The sequence below is a fragment of the Cervus canadensis genome, chromosome X, assembly GCF_019320065.1.
Source record: "Cervus canadensis isolate Bull #8, Minnesota chromosome X, ASM1932006v1, whole genome shotgun sequence".
NCBI classification, from domain to species: Eukaryota; Metazoa; Chordata; class Mammalia; order Artiodactyla; family Cervidae; genus Cervus; species Cervus canadensis.
Window position 1 is genome coordinate 24,545,394 of NC_057419.1, and position 19,394 is coordinate 24,564,787.

The 19,394-nt window shown below is 36.0% G+C and overlaps 1 protein-coding gene across 8 annotated transcripts in view; it reads left to right on the forward strand.

The window, feature by feature from the left end:
• The window catches only part of CNKSR2 (connector enhancer of kinase suppressor of Ras 2), a 269,368-nt gene that overhangs the window by 234,410 nt on the left and 15,564 nt on the right, over nucleotides 1-19,394 (forward strand). For 2 of the 8 annotated variants that reach the window (XM_043458302.1, XM_043458304.1), the window contains exon 21: nucleotides 9,995-10,052. The exons of the other annotated variants lie outside the window; for them this stretch is intronic. In XM_043458302.1, the coding sequence (XP_043314237.1) occupies nucleotides 9,995-10,052 (58 nt within the window). The remainder of the gene's footprint in view (nucleotides 1-9,994; nucleotides 10,053-19,394) is intronic. 8 annotated transcript variants of the gene reach the window in all.

Sequence of the window (19,394 nt, forward strand, 5' to 3'; positions counted from 1 at the left end):
CATTCAGTTCCTAAAATTATTCTTCTAGTTTAAAGAGACCATAAAGTAGTTCTTTTGATAAGATAGTCCCTTATCTCAAGACACATGTCTTTTAAATTTCCTAGTGTAAAGACTTCTCTCCTCCAGGAAACACCTAAAATACCATTGAAGTCATATACTTACACCTTCCTGTTTCAATTTTTCTTTAAAAAAATTTTTTTAAGCTCTGTAATCAGCTTCACAATCCTCAGCTGAGCATTTGGCTTTCTGGTATTCTTCTTACAAGCAATTGTTATTATTTTCCACTTGTTCATTTCTAGTAACCTCTTCCTTAAAGCAAGAGGGTTACAGATAAACATCTATTTCTGCTTTATTGACTATGCCAAAGCCTTTGACTGTGTGGATCACAATAAACTGTGCAAAATTCTGAAAGAGATGAGACTACCAGACCACCTGACCTGCCTCTTGAGAAACCTGTATGCAGGTCAGGAAGCAACAGTCAGAACTGGACATGGTACAACAGACTGGTTCCAAATAGGAAAAGGAGTATGTCAAGGCTGTATATTGTCACCAAGCTTATTTAACTTATATGCAGAGTACATCATGAGAAACGCTGGGCTGGAAGAAGCACAAGCTGGAATCAAGATTGCCGGGAGAAATATCAATAACCTCAGATATGCAGATGACACCACCCTTATGGCAGACAGTGAAGAGGAACTAAAAAGCCTCTTGATGAAAGTGAAGGAGGAGAGTGAAAAAGTTGGCTTAAAGCTCAACATTCAGAAAACTAAGATCATGGCATCTGGTCCCATCACTTCATGGCAAATAGATGGGGAAACAGTGGAAACAGTGTCAGACTTTAGTTTTTTGGGCTCCAAAATCACTGCAGATGGTGATTGCAGCCATGAAATTAAAAGATGCTTACTCCTTGGAAGGAGAGTTATGCCCAACCTAGACAGCATATTAAAAAGCAGAGACTTACTTTGCCAACAAAGGTCCATCTAGTCAAGGCTATGGTTTTTCCAGTGGTCATGTATGGATGTAAGAGTTGGACTATAAAGAAAGCTGAGCACCGAAGAATTGATGCTTTTGAACAGTGGTGTTGGAGAATACTCTTGAGAGTCCCTTGGACTGCAAGGAGATCCAGCCAGTCCATCCTAAAGGAGATCAGTCCTGAGTGTTCATTGGAAGGACTGATGCTGAAGCTGAAACTCCAATCCTTTGGCCACCTCAAGCAAAGAGCTGACTCATTGGGAAAGACCCTGATGCTGGGAAGGATTGGGGGCAGGAGGAGAAGGGGACGACAGAGGATGAGATGGTTGGATGGCATCACCGGCTCAATGGACATTGGTTTGGGTAGACTCCAGGAGTTGGTGATGGATAGGAAGGCCTGGCATGCTGCGATTTATGGGGTTGCAAAGAGTCGGACACGCCTGACTGACTGAACTGAACTGAATTTCCTTAAAAGCTTTTTCTAAGGAATTTTCTGTAACTATCTTTACTGGAGCTACATCTCCTTTCCTTCTCTCATTGAGACTATTTATGTTTGTATTACTAGAATTTCATTTTTTAAAACTACTGATCATTCAAAATTTCTGTTTGACTCTCTGAAGTTTTAAAATCATATTCCTTATCATCTTGTGTTCATACCCAACTATGTTTTTTCTCTCCTTGCCACTAGGAAAAATAGGAAACAATTAGTGGTAGTTGATTCGCTCAGTCGTCTCCGACTCTTTGAGACCCCATGAATGACAGCACGCCAGGCCTCCCTGTCCATCACCAACTCCCGGAGTTTACCCAAACTCATGTCCATCGAGTCGGTGATGCCATCCAGCCATCTCATCCTCTGTCGTCCCCTTCTCCTCCTGCCCCCAATCCCTCCCAGCATCAGGGTCTTTTCCAATGAGTCAGCTCTTCGCATCAGGTGGCCAAAGGATTGGAGTTTCAGCTTCAGCATCAGTCCTTCCAATGAACACCCAGGACCGATCTCCTTTAGGATGGACTGGTTTGATCTCCTTGCAGTCCAAGGGACTCTCAAGAGTATTCTCCAACACCACAGTTCAAAAGCATCAATTCTTTGGTGCTCAGCTTTCTTCACAGTCCATCTCTCACATCAATACATGACCACTGGAAAAACCATAGCCTTGACCAGACGGACCTTTGTTGGCAAAGTAATGTCTCTGCATTTTAATATGCTGTCTAGGTTGGGCATAACTCTCCTTCCAAGGAGTAAGCATCTTTTAATTTCATGGCTGCAGTCACCATCTGCAGTGATTTTGGAGCCCAAAGAACTAAAGTCTGACACTGTTTCCACTGTTTCCCCATCTATTTGCCATGAAGTGATGGGACCAGATGCCATGATCTTAGTTTTCTGAATGTTGAGCTTTAAGCCAACTTTTTCACTCTCCTCCTTCACTTTCATCAAGAGGCTCTTTAGTTCCTCTTCACTGTCTGCCATAAGGGTGGTGTCATCTGCATATCTGAGGTTATTGATATTTCTCCCGGCAATCTTGATTCCAGCTTGTGCTTCTTCCAGCCCAGCGTTTCTCATGATGTACTCTGCATATAAGTTAAATAAGCTTGGTGACAATATACAGTCTTGACGTACTCCTTTTCCTATTTGGAACCAGTCTGTTGTACCATGTCCAGTTCTGACTGTTGCTTCCTGACCTGCATACAGGTTTCTCAAGAGGCAGGTCAGGTGGTCTGGTAGTCTCATCTCTTTCAGAATTTTGCACAGTTTATTGTGATCCACACAGTCAAAGGCTTTGGCATAGTCAATAAAGCAGAAATAGATGTTTTTCTGGAACTCCCTTGCTTTTTCTATGATCCAGTGGATGTTGGTAATTTGATCTCTGGTTCCTCTGCCTTTTCTAAAACCAGCTTGAACATCTGGAATTTCTCGGTTCACGTATTGCTGACATGTCTAAAGTGCCACCTAGTTATCCCCTGTTGTTCAGTGTTAGATTTCAAATAGATTTTACTCATGTCTTTATATTTTTGTGACATGAAATTGTCAGGGCTTTAATGGACTCAGCAATTACTTACAAGTATTAATCTCATTTTTAATGAATTAAACCCCGTAGTTAGTATATTGGTGACAAGCAAAAAATATTGGAACTCAGGTTATATTGTTTCATATTTGTTCATCTTCAAAAGGTTTCATAGAAGCTGATCAGAAACTTTTTTTATTCTGAAAATTGCACCACTGGAGTTATAAAAACTGGATTACTTCATTAGGACAGTTTGTAAGACTTTTAATCTTTTATTCTTACATCTCTCAATACCAGAATGTGCCAAGATAGAGTATTAGAACCACACAGACCTTGGCCATTAATAGAAATTAGCAAGAGTAAGGAAATAAGAATACCAGAGATTTCTGGTAACTTTTTTTTAACCCTGAATCCTATCCCTGATCAGCCATATTCCTTGGTCAGCCACATTTAGTGGTTCCTAAAAATTAGCATTTCTGCACTGTAACCTAAGTCACATCTTCTGTCTATCAACTGTAGCTTCAAATTGTAGAAACAAGCTGCATTCAAATCTCTTCATGTTAACCCTTTTATATAAAATGATAATATCTTGGTAATAAAAAAAACTATACTACCAATTTCTGGTTGAAATAATTTATAGGGTGACACCTTCCTATTTCTGTTTATTGAATTAACTTCCTATAATTTGTCTGGTGCTAGATATGTGCTGCCTATCTGTAAAGACAAGGATATTTCTTGAAGGTCATCTCTCTTAGTATGGTTTTTAGAGAATATATGGTTAGATTTCATGTGCGGTTTAATGAAAAGTAGGGTTGAGCTACATTGTCTATGTACCTTGATACTGTCACACATAGTTAGTGATCTGTCTCTCCTATCTGAATAATTAATAAAACTGATGGTAAAAATAAATGAACAGACAAACACACTAGATTTAGCCCTTCAAAATTTAATAGTGTGCTGAGCATATGTGTATTAAATAAGGTTTATATTAACAACATATGCTTCACTGTCATAGAACCAAGACTACACAGATACTAAATAAAACTTTTGGGTGAATTTATATAATAGCTTACAAAATACTGCATGCTGTTAGAAGAAGAGACATGGGTGTCCCCAAATTGGTTTCCAATTAATATAATATGGGGAATTAAAAAAAGGAATAACTGTTCTGTAATTCCAACTAAAATTCAGCAATTCCACTTACTATTTTGAGCAGTCAATTTATCAGTGACTTTCAGGCTTTCAGAGTTTAATAAATACACCCCAAAAATAATAATGAGAAAACTAGACTATGAATGACCCACTGTTTAAGCATCAGTAATATTTCCACTGGTGACTTCAAATCAATCTTCAGTTTCTGAAATGTATAGGGAAGTCCTATGCATTACTGACATTCAGAACTATCTTTTTAGTATATTGAGATGATTGACATCAAACTAGGGACTTTAAGCCAGTTAAACTATTTTCATGAAATAGCTATCCTATTTCACACTGTCTCTTAAGTTTTAAAAAGAAGAAGAAGGGAAAGGGATATAATGCAGTTTGCTTTACTTACTTTTACCAAGTTAAGCAGCACTTGATTATCATCTGAAAGGTAAATCATAAAAGCAGTCATAAATGATGTCTTTACAGGTTGTATGTCTGACCAGTGACTAAAAACTCAAGAATATTTTGTTGTATCTGCAGTTGAGTTTAGTGGAGTTTAAATGATAAAAATTGTGCCTATGAAGTTATAATTCTTATGGCTAAATAATATCTAAATCAGATCCCTGATACAGTGCAGGTGACAAACAGATTCAAGGGATTAGATCTGGTAGACAAAGTGCCTGAAGAACTTATGTCCAAGAGGCAGTGACCAAAACTATCCCAAGAAAAAGAAATGCAGGAAGGCAAAGTGGTTGTCTGAGGAAACTTTATAAGTAGCTGAGGAAAGAAGAGAAGGGAAAGGCAACAGAGAAAAGGGAAGATATATCCAACTGAATGCAGAGTTCCAGAGAATAACAAGGAAAGATAAGAAGGCCTTCTTCAATGAACAATGCAAAGAAATAGAGGAAAACAATAGAATGGGAAAGACAGGAGATCTGTTCAAGAAAATTGGAGATATCAAGGGAACATTTCATGTAAGGATGGTCAAGATGAAACAGTAAGGACTTAACAGAAGTAGAAGAGATTAAGAAGAGGTGGCAAGAATACACAGACGAACTATACAAAAAAGATCTTAGTGATCTGGATAACCACAGCAGTGTGGTCACTCACCTAGAGGCAGACCACCTGGAGTGTGAAGGCAAGTGGGCCTAAGGACGTGTAACTTAAAAAAAGCTAACGGAGGTGATGGAATTCCAGCTGAGCTATTTCATATCCTAAAAGACGATGCAGTTAAAAGTGCTGCACTCAATATGTCAGCAAATTTGGAAAACTCAGCAATGGCCACAGGACTGGAAAAGGTCAATTTTCATTCCAGTTTCAAAGAAGGGCAATGCCAAAGACTGTGCAAACTACCATACACTTGTGCTCATTTCACAAGCTAGTAAGGTAATGCTCAAAATCCTTCAAGCTAGGCTTCAACAGTATGTGAACCAAGAACTTCCAGATGTACAAGCTGGGTTTAGAAAAAGCAGAGGAACCAGAAATAAAATTACCAAAATATGTTGGATCGGAGAAAGCAAGGGAATTCCAGGAAAACATCTGCTTCATTGACTACACTAAAGCCTTTCACTGTGTGGATTACATTAAACTGTGGAAAATACTTAAAGAGATGGGAATAGCAGACCACCTTACCTGTCTACTGAGAAATCTGTATGCAAGTCAAGAAGCAACAGTTAGAACAAGACATGAAACAATAGACTGGTTCAAAATTAGAAATGGAGTATGAAAAGGCTGTGTATTGTCACCCTGCTTATTCAACTTCTGTGCAGAGTACATCTTGTGAAACGCCAGGCTGGATGAATCACAAGTTGGAATCAAGATTGCCAGAGAAATATCAATAACCTCAGATATGCAAATGATACCACTCTAATGGCAGAAAGTGAAGAGTAACTAAAGAGCCTCTTGATGAAAGTGAAAGAGGAGAGTGGAAAAGCTGGCTTGAAACTCAACATTAAAAGAACCAAGATCATGGCATCCGTTGCCATCACTTCATGTCAAGTAGAAGGGGAAAATGGAAACAGTGACAGATTTTATTTCCTTGAGCTCCAAAATGACTGCCCACAGTGACTGCAGTCTTGAAATTAAAAGACGCTTCATCCTTGGAAGAAAAGATATGACAAACCTAGACAGCATATTAAAAGGCAGAGATATTACTTTGCCAACAAAGGTCCGTATAGTCAAAGCTATGATTTTTCCAGTAGTCATGTACAGATGTGAGAGTTGGACCTTAAAGAAGGCTGAGTGCCAAAGAATTGATGCCTTTGAACTGCGGTGCTGGAAAAGACTCTTCAGAATCCCTTGGACAGCAAAGAGATCAAATTAGTCAATCCAAAAGGAAATCAACCCTGAATATTAATTAGAAGGACTGATGCTGAAGCTGAAGCTCCAATACTTTGGATACCTAATGAGAAGAGCCAACTCATTGGAAAAGACCCTGATGCTAGAAAAGATTGAAGGCACAAGGAGAAGAGGGCAGCAGAGAATGAGATGGTCATATAGCATCACCAACTCAGTGGACACTAATGTGAGCACTCTTGAACATAGATACTGGAATGCAAAAGTAGGAAGTCAAGAGATACTTGCCTGGAGTAACAGGCAAGTTTGGCCTTGGGGTACAAAATGAAGCAGGGCAAAGGCTAACAGTTTTGCAAAGAAAATGCACTGATCATAGCAAACACTCTCCAAACAACACAAGAGAATACTCTACACATGGACATCACCAGATGGTCAACACCGAAATCAGATTGATTATATTCTTTGCAGCCGAAGAAGGAGAAGCTCTATACAGTCAGCAAAAACAAGACCGGGAACTGACTGTGACTCAGATCATGAACTCCTTATTGCCAAATTCAGACTTAAATTGAAGAAAGTAGGGGAAGCCACTAGATCAGGTATGACCTAAGTCAAATCCCTTACGATCATACAGTGGAAGTGACAAATAGATTCAAGGGATTAGATCTGATAGACAGAGTGCCTGAAAAACTATGGATGGAGGTTCATGACATTGTACAGGAGGCAATGATTAAGACCATCCCCAAGGGGAAAAAAAGGCAAAATGGTTGTCTGGGGAGGCCTTACAAATAGCTGAGAAAAGGAGAGAAGGGAAAGGCAAAGGAGAAAAGGAAAGATATACCCATCTGAATGCAGAGTTCCAGAGAATAGCAAGGAGAGATATGAAAGCCTTCCTCAGTGATCAATGCAAAGAAATAGAGGAAAACAATAGAATGGGAAAGACTAGAGATCTCTTCAAGAAAATTTGAGATATCAAGGGAACATCTCTTGCAAAGAAGGGCACAATAGAGGACAAAAATGGATATGTGTAATGGTGTCTTATTTTGCCTTAGCCACGTGGTATAGAAACCTAATCGTTCAAACTTGTCTTAAATGACTATTTTGCATATAGCAGTAAACCCCAAGGCTGCAACGCCTTTCAGCATGTCTCCAAGTTAGCAAGGTGTTAATAAGATTTTTTTTTGCAGTAGTTCCTTCTAATCAGCCTCTGTCAACAGAGGATCTTTTGAGAATGTATTTGTATGCTCTACTTATAATTAAAAGCTTGTCCTTAATCTTAGTAAAATTTTGACTTACGTCATCTACTCCTAATGTGAATAACTTGACAATCTAGGTCATCCAGGGAAACACCCTTTAGCAGTGGATAGGCTATCACTTCATATAAGGTCTAGATCATTCTTTTTTGACATAGCAGTGCCATAAATAGCATTCTTTGACCTCAGCAAACTATCTTCCTAAGGTTTTCCCCTCTGCCACATAGTTCACATTAAAGACTTAAAGTAGATCTTCTTAGTAAAATGGAAGATCTAGTGAAGTAAAGCATTTTATCTGGTTGTATAATAGAATATTTAGCTTGTACCTCATGTTTGTTGTTGTTTAATTGCTAAGTCATGTCCAATTCTTTTGCAACCCCATGGACTGTAGCCATCCAGGCTCCTGTCAGATTTCACAGGCAAGAATACAAGAATGAATTGCCATTTCCTTCTCCAAGGGATATTTCCAACCCAGGGATCAAACTCAGGTTTGATTGACAGGTGGATTCTTTACCACTGAGCCACCTGGGAAGCCCTGCACCTCATATACTTAGATGTTAAAATAAAATTATTTTAGTGACTTAATTCAATTTAAGTAATATCTATGGAGCCACCACAATGTCTTAAATATGCACTCTCCTAGGTGCGGGAAAAACAAAGATTTTAAAAATCAAACAATCAGTAAGTTTGCCATCAAATAGGAGAGAAAAGCATCCACATGTAACATTACAGTATATTAAGTCTTTTAAAAGATGGAGCATGTTAAGTTTCACGAAAGTAGTTAAGAGGTCTTGATTATTTCTACCTTGTGAAATTAGACAAGAGGTCACAGAGGATGTGACTTAAGCTTAATGAGTAATATTTCACCAGGAGGAAAAGAAAAGTGGTTCTATTCTTTGTGGTTAAAAATAAATAGCATCAGAAAGGGTAGAAATGAAGAAAAATGACAATTAAGAAAATACAGCATATAATATGGAAGAGTAGAGATGAGACAAAAATTGTGCAAGAACTAAATTATAAGTCTTGGTATTCCATGCCCAGAAGTTTGGATTGTATCCCAAAAAGGCATGATGGAGAGCATTTGGAGATCTCAGTAGGAAAGTGCTTGTAATCAGACATGTTTCAGAAAGGTCACCCTCCTGTATAGAAGTACAGAAGATGTATTGGTGTGAGAGCATACAAGTGATTGGGAGACCAGTTAGGAAACTGAAGAGTCCAAATGAGAGCTATTTTACCCCTCTACAAATGTGGAAGCAAGTAGTTATCTGTTCGAAGGAAGATCCATAGGACTTGAAGAATCTAATGGAAACTTGGAGCATCTCAATGGGGAATTGGAAATTGAACTAACCAGGCACTAATAAGAGATCTGCCAAGTGGTCCTTAATGGTGAAAAGTCAGAATACCCAAATTTAGAATGGTGCCACTCAGCATGGACATACAGTGTCTTCTAGCAGTGCCCAGTGGCTAGGTAGGAATAAGAGAGCAGAAGTTGAATATTTGAAAGTGTATGATTAGTACCTCTCCAAGACGGTAAGGAGATTGAGGGTTCTAGGTAGAGTGGTTCACGCTGGATGAGGAAGTGAATGCAGGAGGGAGCTGTGTTCTTAATTAGCTCAAAGATTAGACATAGTAGAAGAAGTAGGAGAGGAAGCTGTAATCATGGAGAGCTGTATAATACATCAGAGGTGATATGGTTCACCATAATGGCAAGCTGAAATATGTGATGCTTTTGGATTTGACAGTAAGAATCCCACACAGAGGGCACTGATTGCAAAGTAACTCTTCAGTATCCCTCTTTTATGTTTGTATCTTAAAGAAAAAAATTAATTTTGGACATTTAGCCACATTACTGTGTAAAGTAAGCTGTCTAGTGGCAAGTGGGAGACACACATTGATAAGGGAAATAAAAATCCCATTTGTATTAATATGATCAATTATATATTTCAATTGTTTAATGAAATATATTTAATGAGCGAAACTTAAACTATAAGGAAGTGAAAATTGAAGATGTTCTAACTTGCTACCTCCATTCTAAGTAAATCTTAATTCATTTCAGTCAGGTTTACAACATCTTTAATGGTCAGTCTTTGAGTAACATTATCAAAGACATTTGAATAGAATGACTGAATTATGTGTACTTGTCCTTTTACTTTCACTATTATCTTAGGAAAACTCTCTTCATCTTTCCTATGGACTATAACTGTCTGTTGAATGAAAGACATTTCAGTAATTTAACTTTTCTGTAAAGGTATGCTACATAGTCGACTTGAAATGCAGTCTGTAAAGCTAGGAATGTCCATAAATCTGAATTTTCATTCTTCTCTCATGTAGAGAGAAGAGATATTTTTCCACATGGAAAAAATACTGTAATGGAGTTGCCTTCCCTAAGGTAAAACCAACGCATTTATAACAGGATGCATTTTGTTTAAATCTTGTATGTTTGTTGAACACATTATCTTATCACAAATAATAGACTTTGAATGAGTGCTAACTGTTTTAAGGTTCTTGCATAATATATAACCCATTTAATCATCACAACAATCCTGGGAGATAAATACTGTTAATACCCGCATCCTCTAGAGGAGGAAACTGATTTAATAGCATGATCCAGGACTCCTTGGTAGTTAATAGCACATCTGAGATTCGATCTAAAACTTTCTGACAGCAGAATGAATGCTCACAACCATATATTGCCCCTCAGACCTGTCATTTTATTTCAGGTTAAAATTTAGCAAGATGTTTCCTTTATCTGTATGTATATTAGACCCATATAAAAGAAACTAAAATGTTTAAGTTTTAATATAGCAAGTCAGTATCACCGTTAATACACTCTTTCAAAAGAATAAATCAAAGCCCTGCACACCACTTGGCTCTTTATTACTAAAAATTGTAATTGGTGCGCTTTCCAATTTTAACTAATCAGTATCCAAAAATCATGTACCTTGATATGTATAAATAGTTAAACAATTCCCCCAGTTAAGTCAAAACTCCTAGTATTTTAAACTTTGACATGATTCCTTTCATAGCTAATTTGTATCAAGTTAGTATTGGTATATTAAAAAAAGAACTACTTCCAAAGAATTGTGTTGAGACCAATTTGAAAAGTATTTCATGTGGTGGACAAAGTTACTTCAGTTTTCCCTTCCAAGTTCTGCTTTATTCATCTTCTTTAAAATAATCCAAATCTTTCTGCCCTTTTTTTTCTTTTTTTTTTTTGTATCAGCTAAAGGATCTTTTTGTTTATTTTTTTTAATCTTTTGATTGGTACAAGGGATAGAGAAGCAACAGATTTAGAAGTAAAATGGGAAGATGCCACTCATGTTTCCAGTTTGTGCCCACAGGTACCAAATCTGATGGACTGTAGATGACTATGTTTTCTTTCATGATAAGACCTATCTTCGTATCACCTCTTACAAACCTGAAAAGCTGACTCATGTGCCCTGAAAGGCCCTGTTAGAGAGTACAACATTCACACTTTCATGTGTTTCCAACTTCAGATTTCTCACTTGTACTTTAGTATGAAAAATTCATTACCAAAGTGAACTCCAGTGAAATTCTCTATTTTCCACATCTTCTTTTGAAATATTGCATTTTAAAAAAAGCACCTTATAAAGTAGAAAGTAGAACACAAATGTTAGTATCATGATTAATTTGCCTTCAGAATGTTTACACGAAATTGAAGAAGAGTAAAAGTTGTTCAGGGCCATTTCTTAAGGTTTTTTAAAATGTTCCTTGAAAAAAAAAAATAGATGTGTTAGTCACCCAGTCATGTCCGACTCTTTGCAATCCCATGGACTGTAGCCCACCAGTCTCCTCTGTCCATGAAATAATTCTCCAGGCAAGAATACTGGAGTGGGTAGCCATTCCCTTCTCCAGGATATCTTCCCAACCCAGGGATTGAACCCAGGTCTCATGCATTGCAGGAATTAGATTATATGAATTTTGTAAGAACAACAATGCCACTATTAAACTTCTAAACCCAATTTAAGAAAACCAAATTCAGAATTAGTGAATAAATTGTTACTTTTAACCTATATGCTGTGGCTTTTGGTTTGATATTTTAGTAGTAAACGATGTGGATATAAACCTGCCTTTCTTAGCAGATTGCCATGGTAACTCCCGAAGTAAGGTACCATTTCACTGGAGCTTCAGGCTTTGGCGAAGCTAAATACAGAAGCTGCATTTGATTTCAGCTTGTCTGTTTCTATGGGGAGCAATGTACCACAGTTCTTTCCACTCCTCAGGCTGACTTTCTCATCACCATGGAGACCAGATCTGCCCACACAACTAAGATCTGAAACCATTCCTAGTATGGCTAAAACTAAGGCCTTGGTTCTCAAGGCCTTCTATAATTAAAGTATTGTTTTGTTAAAGAAGAGTTCCTGTTTCTGCTTTTGAAGTATTTATTGATTTTCTACAAAGAGAAAACAGACTTTCTAGTGCTGTGCTGAAGATTTACAATAAGGAGAAAGAAAATGTCATCATGACATTTTCCTTGGTCAAGTTTTGGTTTTGTGTACATTTATGATGTATACTCCACTTAGTCAATTAGTATGAAGTAATGTTTCCTTTCAAATTATGTGGCAGTTTTCCTAAATGGTAGTATACATACTTAATGTACTGTTCATAGTGGTCTTAAAGTGCTGCTTTTAATTTGGGTTTTGGGTTGTCTAACTTTGTTCTAAATCTATTATTGGTGTCTTTTGGATTAGTTCTGCACTTGCTCACAATAAAATCAGTATGAGAAAACTTAATTCTAGAACCTTGATGATAACTATACATGGGTTTAACAAGAAAGGATTGGTGTAACGTATCACTGTAAATCCAGTTTTAGAATATCCAGATAGAGCAGATCAACTAGCTATAAAAGATCATACACACCAGTACAACTTATTATAATGTGTTCTCTTTTTAAATTTTATGATAGTAAGAATGTATTCTTTTATATATATGTTAATATCACAAATATAAATGTTAATATCACTAAAAGGGCCAAAGTTCTGCAGAGTTCTTTGGTGATCACATTTGATACATGCATGCTCACCGCTTCAGTCATATCCGACTCTTTGCAACCCCATGGACCATAGCCCACCAGGCTCCTCTGTCCATGGGATTCTCCAGGCAAGAATACTGGAGTGGGTTGCCATGCCCTCCTCCAGGGGATCTTCCCGACCCAGGGATAGAATTTGTGTCTCCTGCATTGCAAGCAGATTCTTTACCCACCGTGCCACCTGGGAAGCCCCTCACATTTAATAGGGAGATACTAATTACACCCTAGCTGTTATCAGTGTCTCCTCACCCTCCCTCACAAGTGGCGCCAGTCAGAAGAGATAGTAAGGAAGTCTTACTTGGAATTTGAGAATTCCAAAGTCTCCCCTTGATTTGCACGTCCTTACAAATTCACATATCTAGTTTGATGGTTGTGGTTTTTTTTCACCTTAGAGAAGACAGCTTGGCCCTTGTTTAATATAAATACGCTAAATAGGAATTACAAAAAAACCTGACTTCAATTAAATATGAAATTGTCTTTAATTTTTAAAAGATATGCATAAGCTAGTACCATAAAGTTGCTATAAGTTAACTAATTTACAAATGGAAACCACATTTGTTAATATAATTGGATTTCTTGTTTTCACTAGCAGGAAGTTAGTGATTCATTGCTATATTTGAATACACATTAAGTTGTACAATATGGAGAATCTTCTGACATTTCAAACGTTTGAATTTTGCAAAACAAGCTCCCACCCTAATGAACTCCTTGTATGATTCTAGTTTTCTATAATTACATTTGAAAATGTGAAATTCAACATGTGATGATAAATGTTAAACACAGATATAGCTGGAAACCTTTTGCAATAGCTATAAAGTCATTTGTATTTTTCCATAAGAACACTGAGAGTCAGCATATCTATAAGGCTTTAGTAAAACTTACTTTTTTTGAAAGGGCAATGTTCTACAATTTTGTCAGGGGTGGAAAAAATGAAACATGTATAATAGGATATTTTATTTAAAATATGTTCTTAGATTCCATAGTTTTCTATCCCAAAAGTAAAATGAGTTCGTTGGTTCAAAATGTATAACTAATTTCAAAACAACTAAGACCAAGTATAAATATTCATTATTCTAACCTCTGAGTTTTTTTGCTAAGATGAATGTTCATGCTAATTTGCTTACATCCATGCTATTTTTGAAGAATATGAATTCTGATAAGTAACTGTTCAGATAAAATTTTAGACTATTACAAACACCTTTTGAGTTTTCTTTTTACTTTTTTTGTCACTTGCTTTGCTGGGAAAGGTATTTTTGGTTGTCTTTATTGCTAAGAAATTGAGTTGGCGGAGCCCCCAAAGTGACTCCTTCTTGCCAAAGTTGCTAATGAGCAAATGATCCCAAATGTCAGGCTGGTACGCCAAGGAGGTTAGTAATAAGGTATTAACATTTAGAAGTTATTGAAGGGGGAAATCAGTATTGCAAATTTTTGGTAATATAAGTTCAGCTGGGAAAAGTAAGCAGAAGTCCATTTCAAGCTTCTATAATCATAAACAGTGTTATAGCATGAGAGGAAGTAATGTCTTTAAATTTTTAGCATAAGAATCACTCCTTTTATTACTATTCCCAACCTACACACATGCATCCATTATGGTACTCTTGTTGAAGAGAATTTATTATTTCACTCACTTCTATAGATCAGTCCCTCTATTTTTCCCCTCGTTTAATCTGGATGGTATCATGATACTGGAGCTAATACTGAATGATATTTTTTTTTTTTAAGTAATCTCACCAAAATCAGTATGGCCATACTTTGAGGGTAGTGTATGACTCTAGTGTAAGAATGAGAATAGTGCGGAACTATAGAGCAGAAGTTCGCTGAGATCTATGTTACTGTTTATTTGAAAAAATATATACGTTAAGTCTTTATTTTAGATAAAATGTTCAAGAATTAAGAAGTTATGCCATTGTCTACTTTTAGTCTACCTTAGTAGCAAGCTGGGTAATAAAAGCACAGTTTGTATCAGCTCAAAATTGACTGATCCTAGATCGTGTTTGCTGATCAGGAACTTAGTAGAGGACCTAAGGCAAAGTCCTTTGTTTACTTCGAGTAAGTTCTGATTGACTCAACATATGAAATGTGTCTTTACAACTCCAAGCCCCCAGGTAGAGATACCTTTACCTGTTTATTCCATCAGAATGTCCAGTTTGTAGAATTCAAGTCAAGTGCAATTAGGCCAATGAAATAGTTTGAGTCATGGAAGTATAATCAGTGTTCTGAAGACTTTTTTACTATCCAGTCTCATAAGTGATTCAAGGTTCAGATAACTTTTTTTGATTGCTTATCAGCTAGGATAGAGAATGTCCTAATAGGGTTGGAAGGACCAAAGAGTAATCTGTTGAAATGAATAGTCAAGAAAATGACTGAAATGTAGCTAGTCCCAATTTACCTTTTCATTTTGGCAGACTAGACATAGTCACAGATGAAGTGTTCTGTCACATAGGATATACCTGTTCACCCCATTGGCAGTTCTCATCACTGGGTTGCAGTTCACACTGATTATCATCCAGACTGAATATCATTTATTGAATTTCATCCTTTTATTATTGGGTTGGCCAGAAGGTTCGTTTAGGGTTTTCTGTAAGCTCTTACAGAAGTCCATAAGAACAAACTTTTTAGCCAACTCAATATAACCATGTAAGGTGGTGTTAGAGGTTGAAAGTTTTCATAAATTAAAAATATACATCATTCATCTCTGCATTATTGAAGAGTAAAAAAAGTCTTTAGCTCTCTTACCTCTTTTGGAAATGATCATTTTAAAGAGATTACTTTAAAATAATTAATCATAAAATAGATTGCAAGAGCCAATAAACTGCCATCTATCCATGTTGCTGAAAGTTATCTCAAAATAACTTTATGAAATACGTTAACTTCATATTTAAATATTTTTAGTATAAATATTTTAAAATATATATGACAGGATAGAATGGCTTAAGGCTTGATTTAAATGTTTTATTGGGAAAGAAAGAAACATTTCCTCTGCTCTGTTAGGTTATTTACCTGGAGCCTGTGAATTAAACTAACAAATGACAGTTTAACTGGAGAAAAGATATATAAATTTTATTGTGTTAATTTAATTTTTATGTCCATGGAGGCCTTCAAAGGAAAGAAATGAAGACACAAAGAAGCACTTAGACCCGAGGTCTATATTCCATTTTAACAAAGCATGGTAAATTACAGAGAAGTGACAAAAAAACAGAAAGGGGGTTTGGGTTTCTAAAATGGTAAATTTTGGAAAAGTTTATATATGGGGAAACTAACAGAAGATAAGGGCTATTTTAGTAAGATTTGTTTGTACAGGCCCATCTTGATGCCAACTTTCTGTCTTCAGTGTTAAGCATTGTTCTCCTGGTATGCAAGAGGAGGAACAGTTTCAGAGTGGGAAACATACATCCTGCTTTATGGCAGTTAGAGGGATGGCCAAATATCTTTCTGCATCTACTGCTTCTTAATTACCTTCAGCTCAAAATAATCCTTAGGCCAGAGTGGTATATTTTGAGGTGGCATATTATGATCCCTTTCAAGTTTTTCTTAAAAGATTTTTTTGTTGTTGTGCCAGTACCATACTGTCTTGATGACTGTGGCTTTGTAGTAGAGTCTGAAGTCAGGCAGGTTGATTCCTCCAGTTCCATTCTTCTTTCTCAAGATTACTTTGGCTATTCGAGGTTTTTTGTATTTCCATATAAATTGTGAAATTATTTGTTCTAGTTCTGTGAAAAATACCATTGGTAGCTTTATTTTTCACTGGAGTGTAGTTGATATACAATATTATATGTTACAGATGTACACAGTATAGTGATTCACAGTTTTTAAAGGTTATACTCTATTTATAGTTATTATAAAATATTGGCTATATTCCCTGTGTTGTACAATATATCCTTATTTAATTTATACATAATAGTTTGTACCTCTTAATCCCCCACCCCTATATTGCCCCTTTTTCCTTCTCTCTCCCTACTGGTAATCACTAGTTTGTTCTCTATGTCTGTGACTGTTTCTTTTTTGTTATATTCGCTAGTTCTTGTATTTTTTGGGTTGCACATATAAATGACATTTTATAGTATTTGTCGTAATCTGTCTGACTTATTTGACTTAGCATAATGCCTCCAAGTCCATTAATTCCATTATATGCCACATCTTCATATCCATCCATCTGTTGATAGATATTTAGCTTGCTTCCATATCTTGGCACTTGTAAATAAAGCTGCTATGAACCCTGGGGTACATGTATCTTTTTGAATTAGTATTTTTTGTTTTCTTTGGATAGATACCCAGGAGTGGAATTGCTGGATCATATAGTAGTTCTAATTTTAGTTGTTTGAGAAACTACCATACTGTTTTCCATAGTGGCCGTGTCAATTTACATTCCCAACAGTGTACAAAACTTCCCTTTTCTCCACATTCTCACCAACATTTCTTATTTGTTTTCTCTATGATGATAGCCATTCTATCAGGTGTGAGGTGATATTTTATTGTGGTGTTGATTTGTATGTCCCTGGAGGTTAGCAGTGTTGAGCATCTTTTCATGTGCCTGTTGGCCATCTGCATGTCCTCTTTGGAGAAATGTCTCTTCAGTATTCTCCCCATTTTTCACTCAGTTTGTTTGTTTGATGTTGACTTGTATGAGCTGCTTATGTATTTTGGATATTAACACCTTATTAGATAAACCCTTTGCAAATATTGGTCTAGCCAAAAAGTTCGTTGTTTTTTTCAGTAACCACATGTGAAAAACCGGAATGAACCAATCCAATGTTTTCTCCCATTCAGTAAGTTCTTTTTATTTTGTCAATGATTTCATTTGCTATGCAAATACTTTTAAGTTTAATTAGGTCCCATTTGTTTATTTTTGCTTTTGTTTCCTTCGCTTTACTGATCTCCAAAAAATTGCTCTTATTTATGTCTAAGAGTGTTCTGCCTGTGTTTTCTTTGGAGTTTTTTGGATTTCAGTCTTATATTTGGGTCTTTAACCCACCTTGAGTTTACTTTTGTATATGGTGTTAGAGAATGTTTTAATTTCATTCTTTTACATTTAGCTGTCTAGTTTTCCCAGTACCGCTTATTGAAGAGACTATCTTTTCTCCATTATATATTCTTGATTCCTTTGGATAATAAACCATAGGTGTGTGGGTTTATTTCTGGGCTCTCTGTTCTGTTCCAGTCCCCTTCAGTTTTCAAGTCTATTGTAAGCACCAGAACTCAGCTATTTTATGTCATGTATATATATGTGTATATACACACATACATTAATATTTTAGTGATCTTTAAATTTGCCCTAAAATTTATTATTTTCTATGTATTCCAAATATACTAATCAATTTAAATTAATATATTCATATATTATACATTGTTAGGGTAATTTTATAATTACATTATAGTCATATAATTCTGTGTATATGTATATATATATTTATACTAATAAAGTAGAGCTTTATTTTACTGATAATCCTTAATTATAAAATTATAAGACAGAAATGGGGAAGGGGTTGTACAGCTATGCCATGAACTCTTTGAGGTCAGACTGTCGTCTTTGCATATTTACCCCTAACATTTGATGTGGTATATATACACATAGGCACCCATTAAATCCTTATTGAACAATGCATGTCTATAAAAATGAATTCCTCCCATTTTCTGTTTTAAAATCTGAAAGATGACATTTGGAATGACAATATAATGTGGCCGAATTCCATAGTACATTTTTCTAATATATCTATAGGCTCTTCATTGACTATAAACTCAGGGTAAATTGAATTAACATAATAAGTACTTCTGTGACTATTAAATATAAAAGACCTTTTCAGTTGTTGCTAATATATAAGCTTCATTTAAAGGATACTTTAGGTGTACCTTTATTTCAGGTAGTGGTTTTAATGCAAACAGGAAATGTAGTATGTGGTATACCCATAAGTCCTAAATGTACTTTAAGGTCATAGTATAGCGGTAAGTAGTCTAAGATGAGATACCACTTCTGTATATAATTCACTGTCTCTTGTGAATTATACACAGAGAATGGAACTGTTCGAGTAACATTCTAATCTGGAAACAGTATTTCCTTATCTGTTTTGCTTGTGGCTAGGTTCATCAAATATTTTTATTTTACCTGAAATTTCTAATTAAAGATATCCATAAGTATTAGATGTATAAGCACAAACTATATTACTTTTTGCTATTTATCACTTTATTTTGAAAAAGAATACTTCATCATTCATAAAATAAAAGACTTTCTAGTTCCTCCCCCATGGTATTAAAAATAAGCAAACAAACAAAATATTTTTAAATCTGATATTCTGTCTATTTGAGCTTCACCTTTACAAAGAAATAGACCCTCAAAATTTGAACAGCTACTACTCAAGCCACAAATAAGTCTCTCTCTTGGTTTGAACATTCTGAATCAAGGTTTCAGCTCACTTTTTCCAAGACTTTGACTGAGAAAAATTATCACTAACTATCAACTCATGGTGTTAGATATTCCTGCTTTACAAAAAGAAAAACTTAAATGTGAACATATACATTTAGAAGAAGAGAGAGATCCTGATAATCGTAATAAATCAGATCTTTTTCAAAAGCACACAGCAGTCCGTACTCTCCCAGGAGCTCCACATGTGTTACTATTGATAGGCTTGGATGTCTGCCTTGTTATCTGCAAGCAGCTTAAGACCAGTTGTCAGTGGCTTTGCCCTT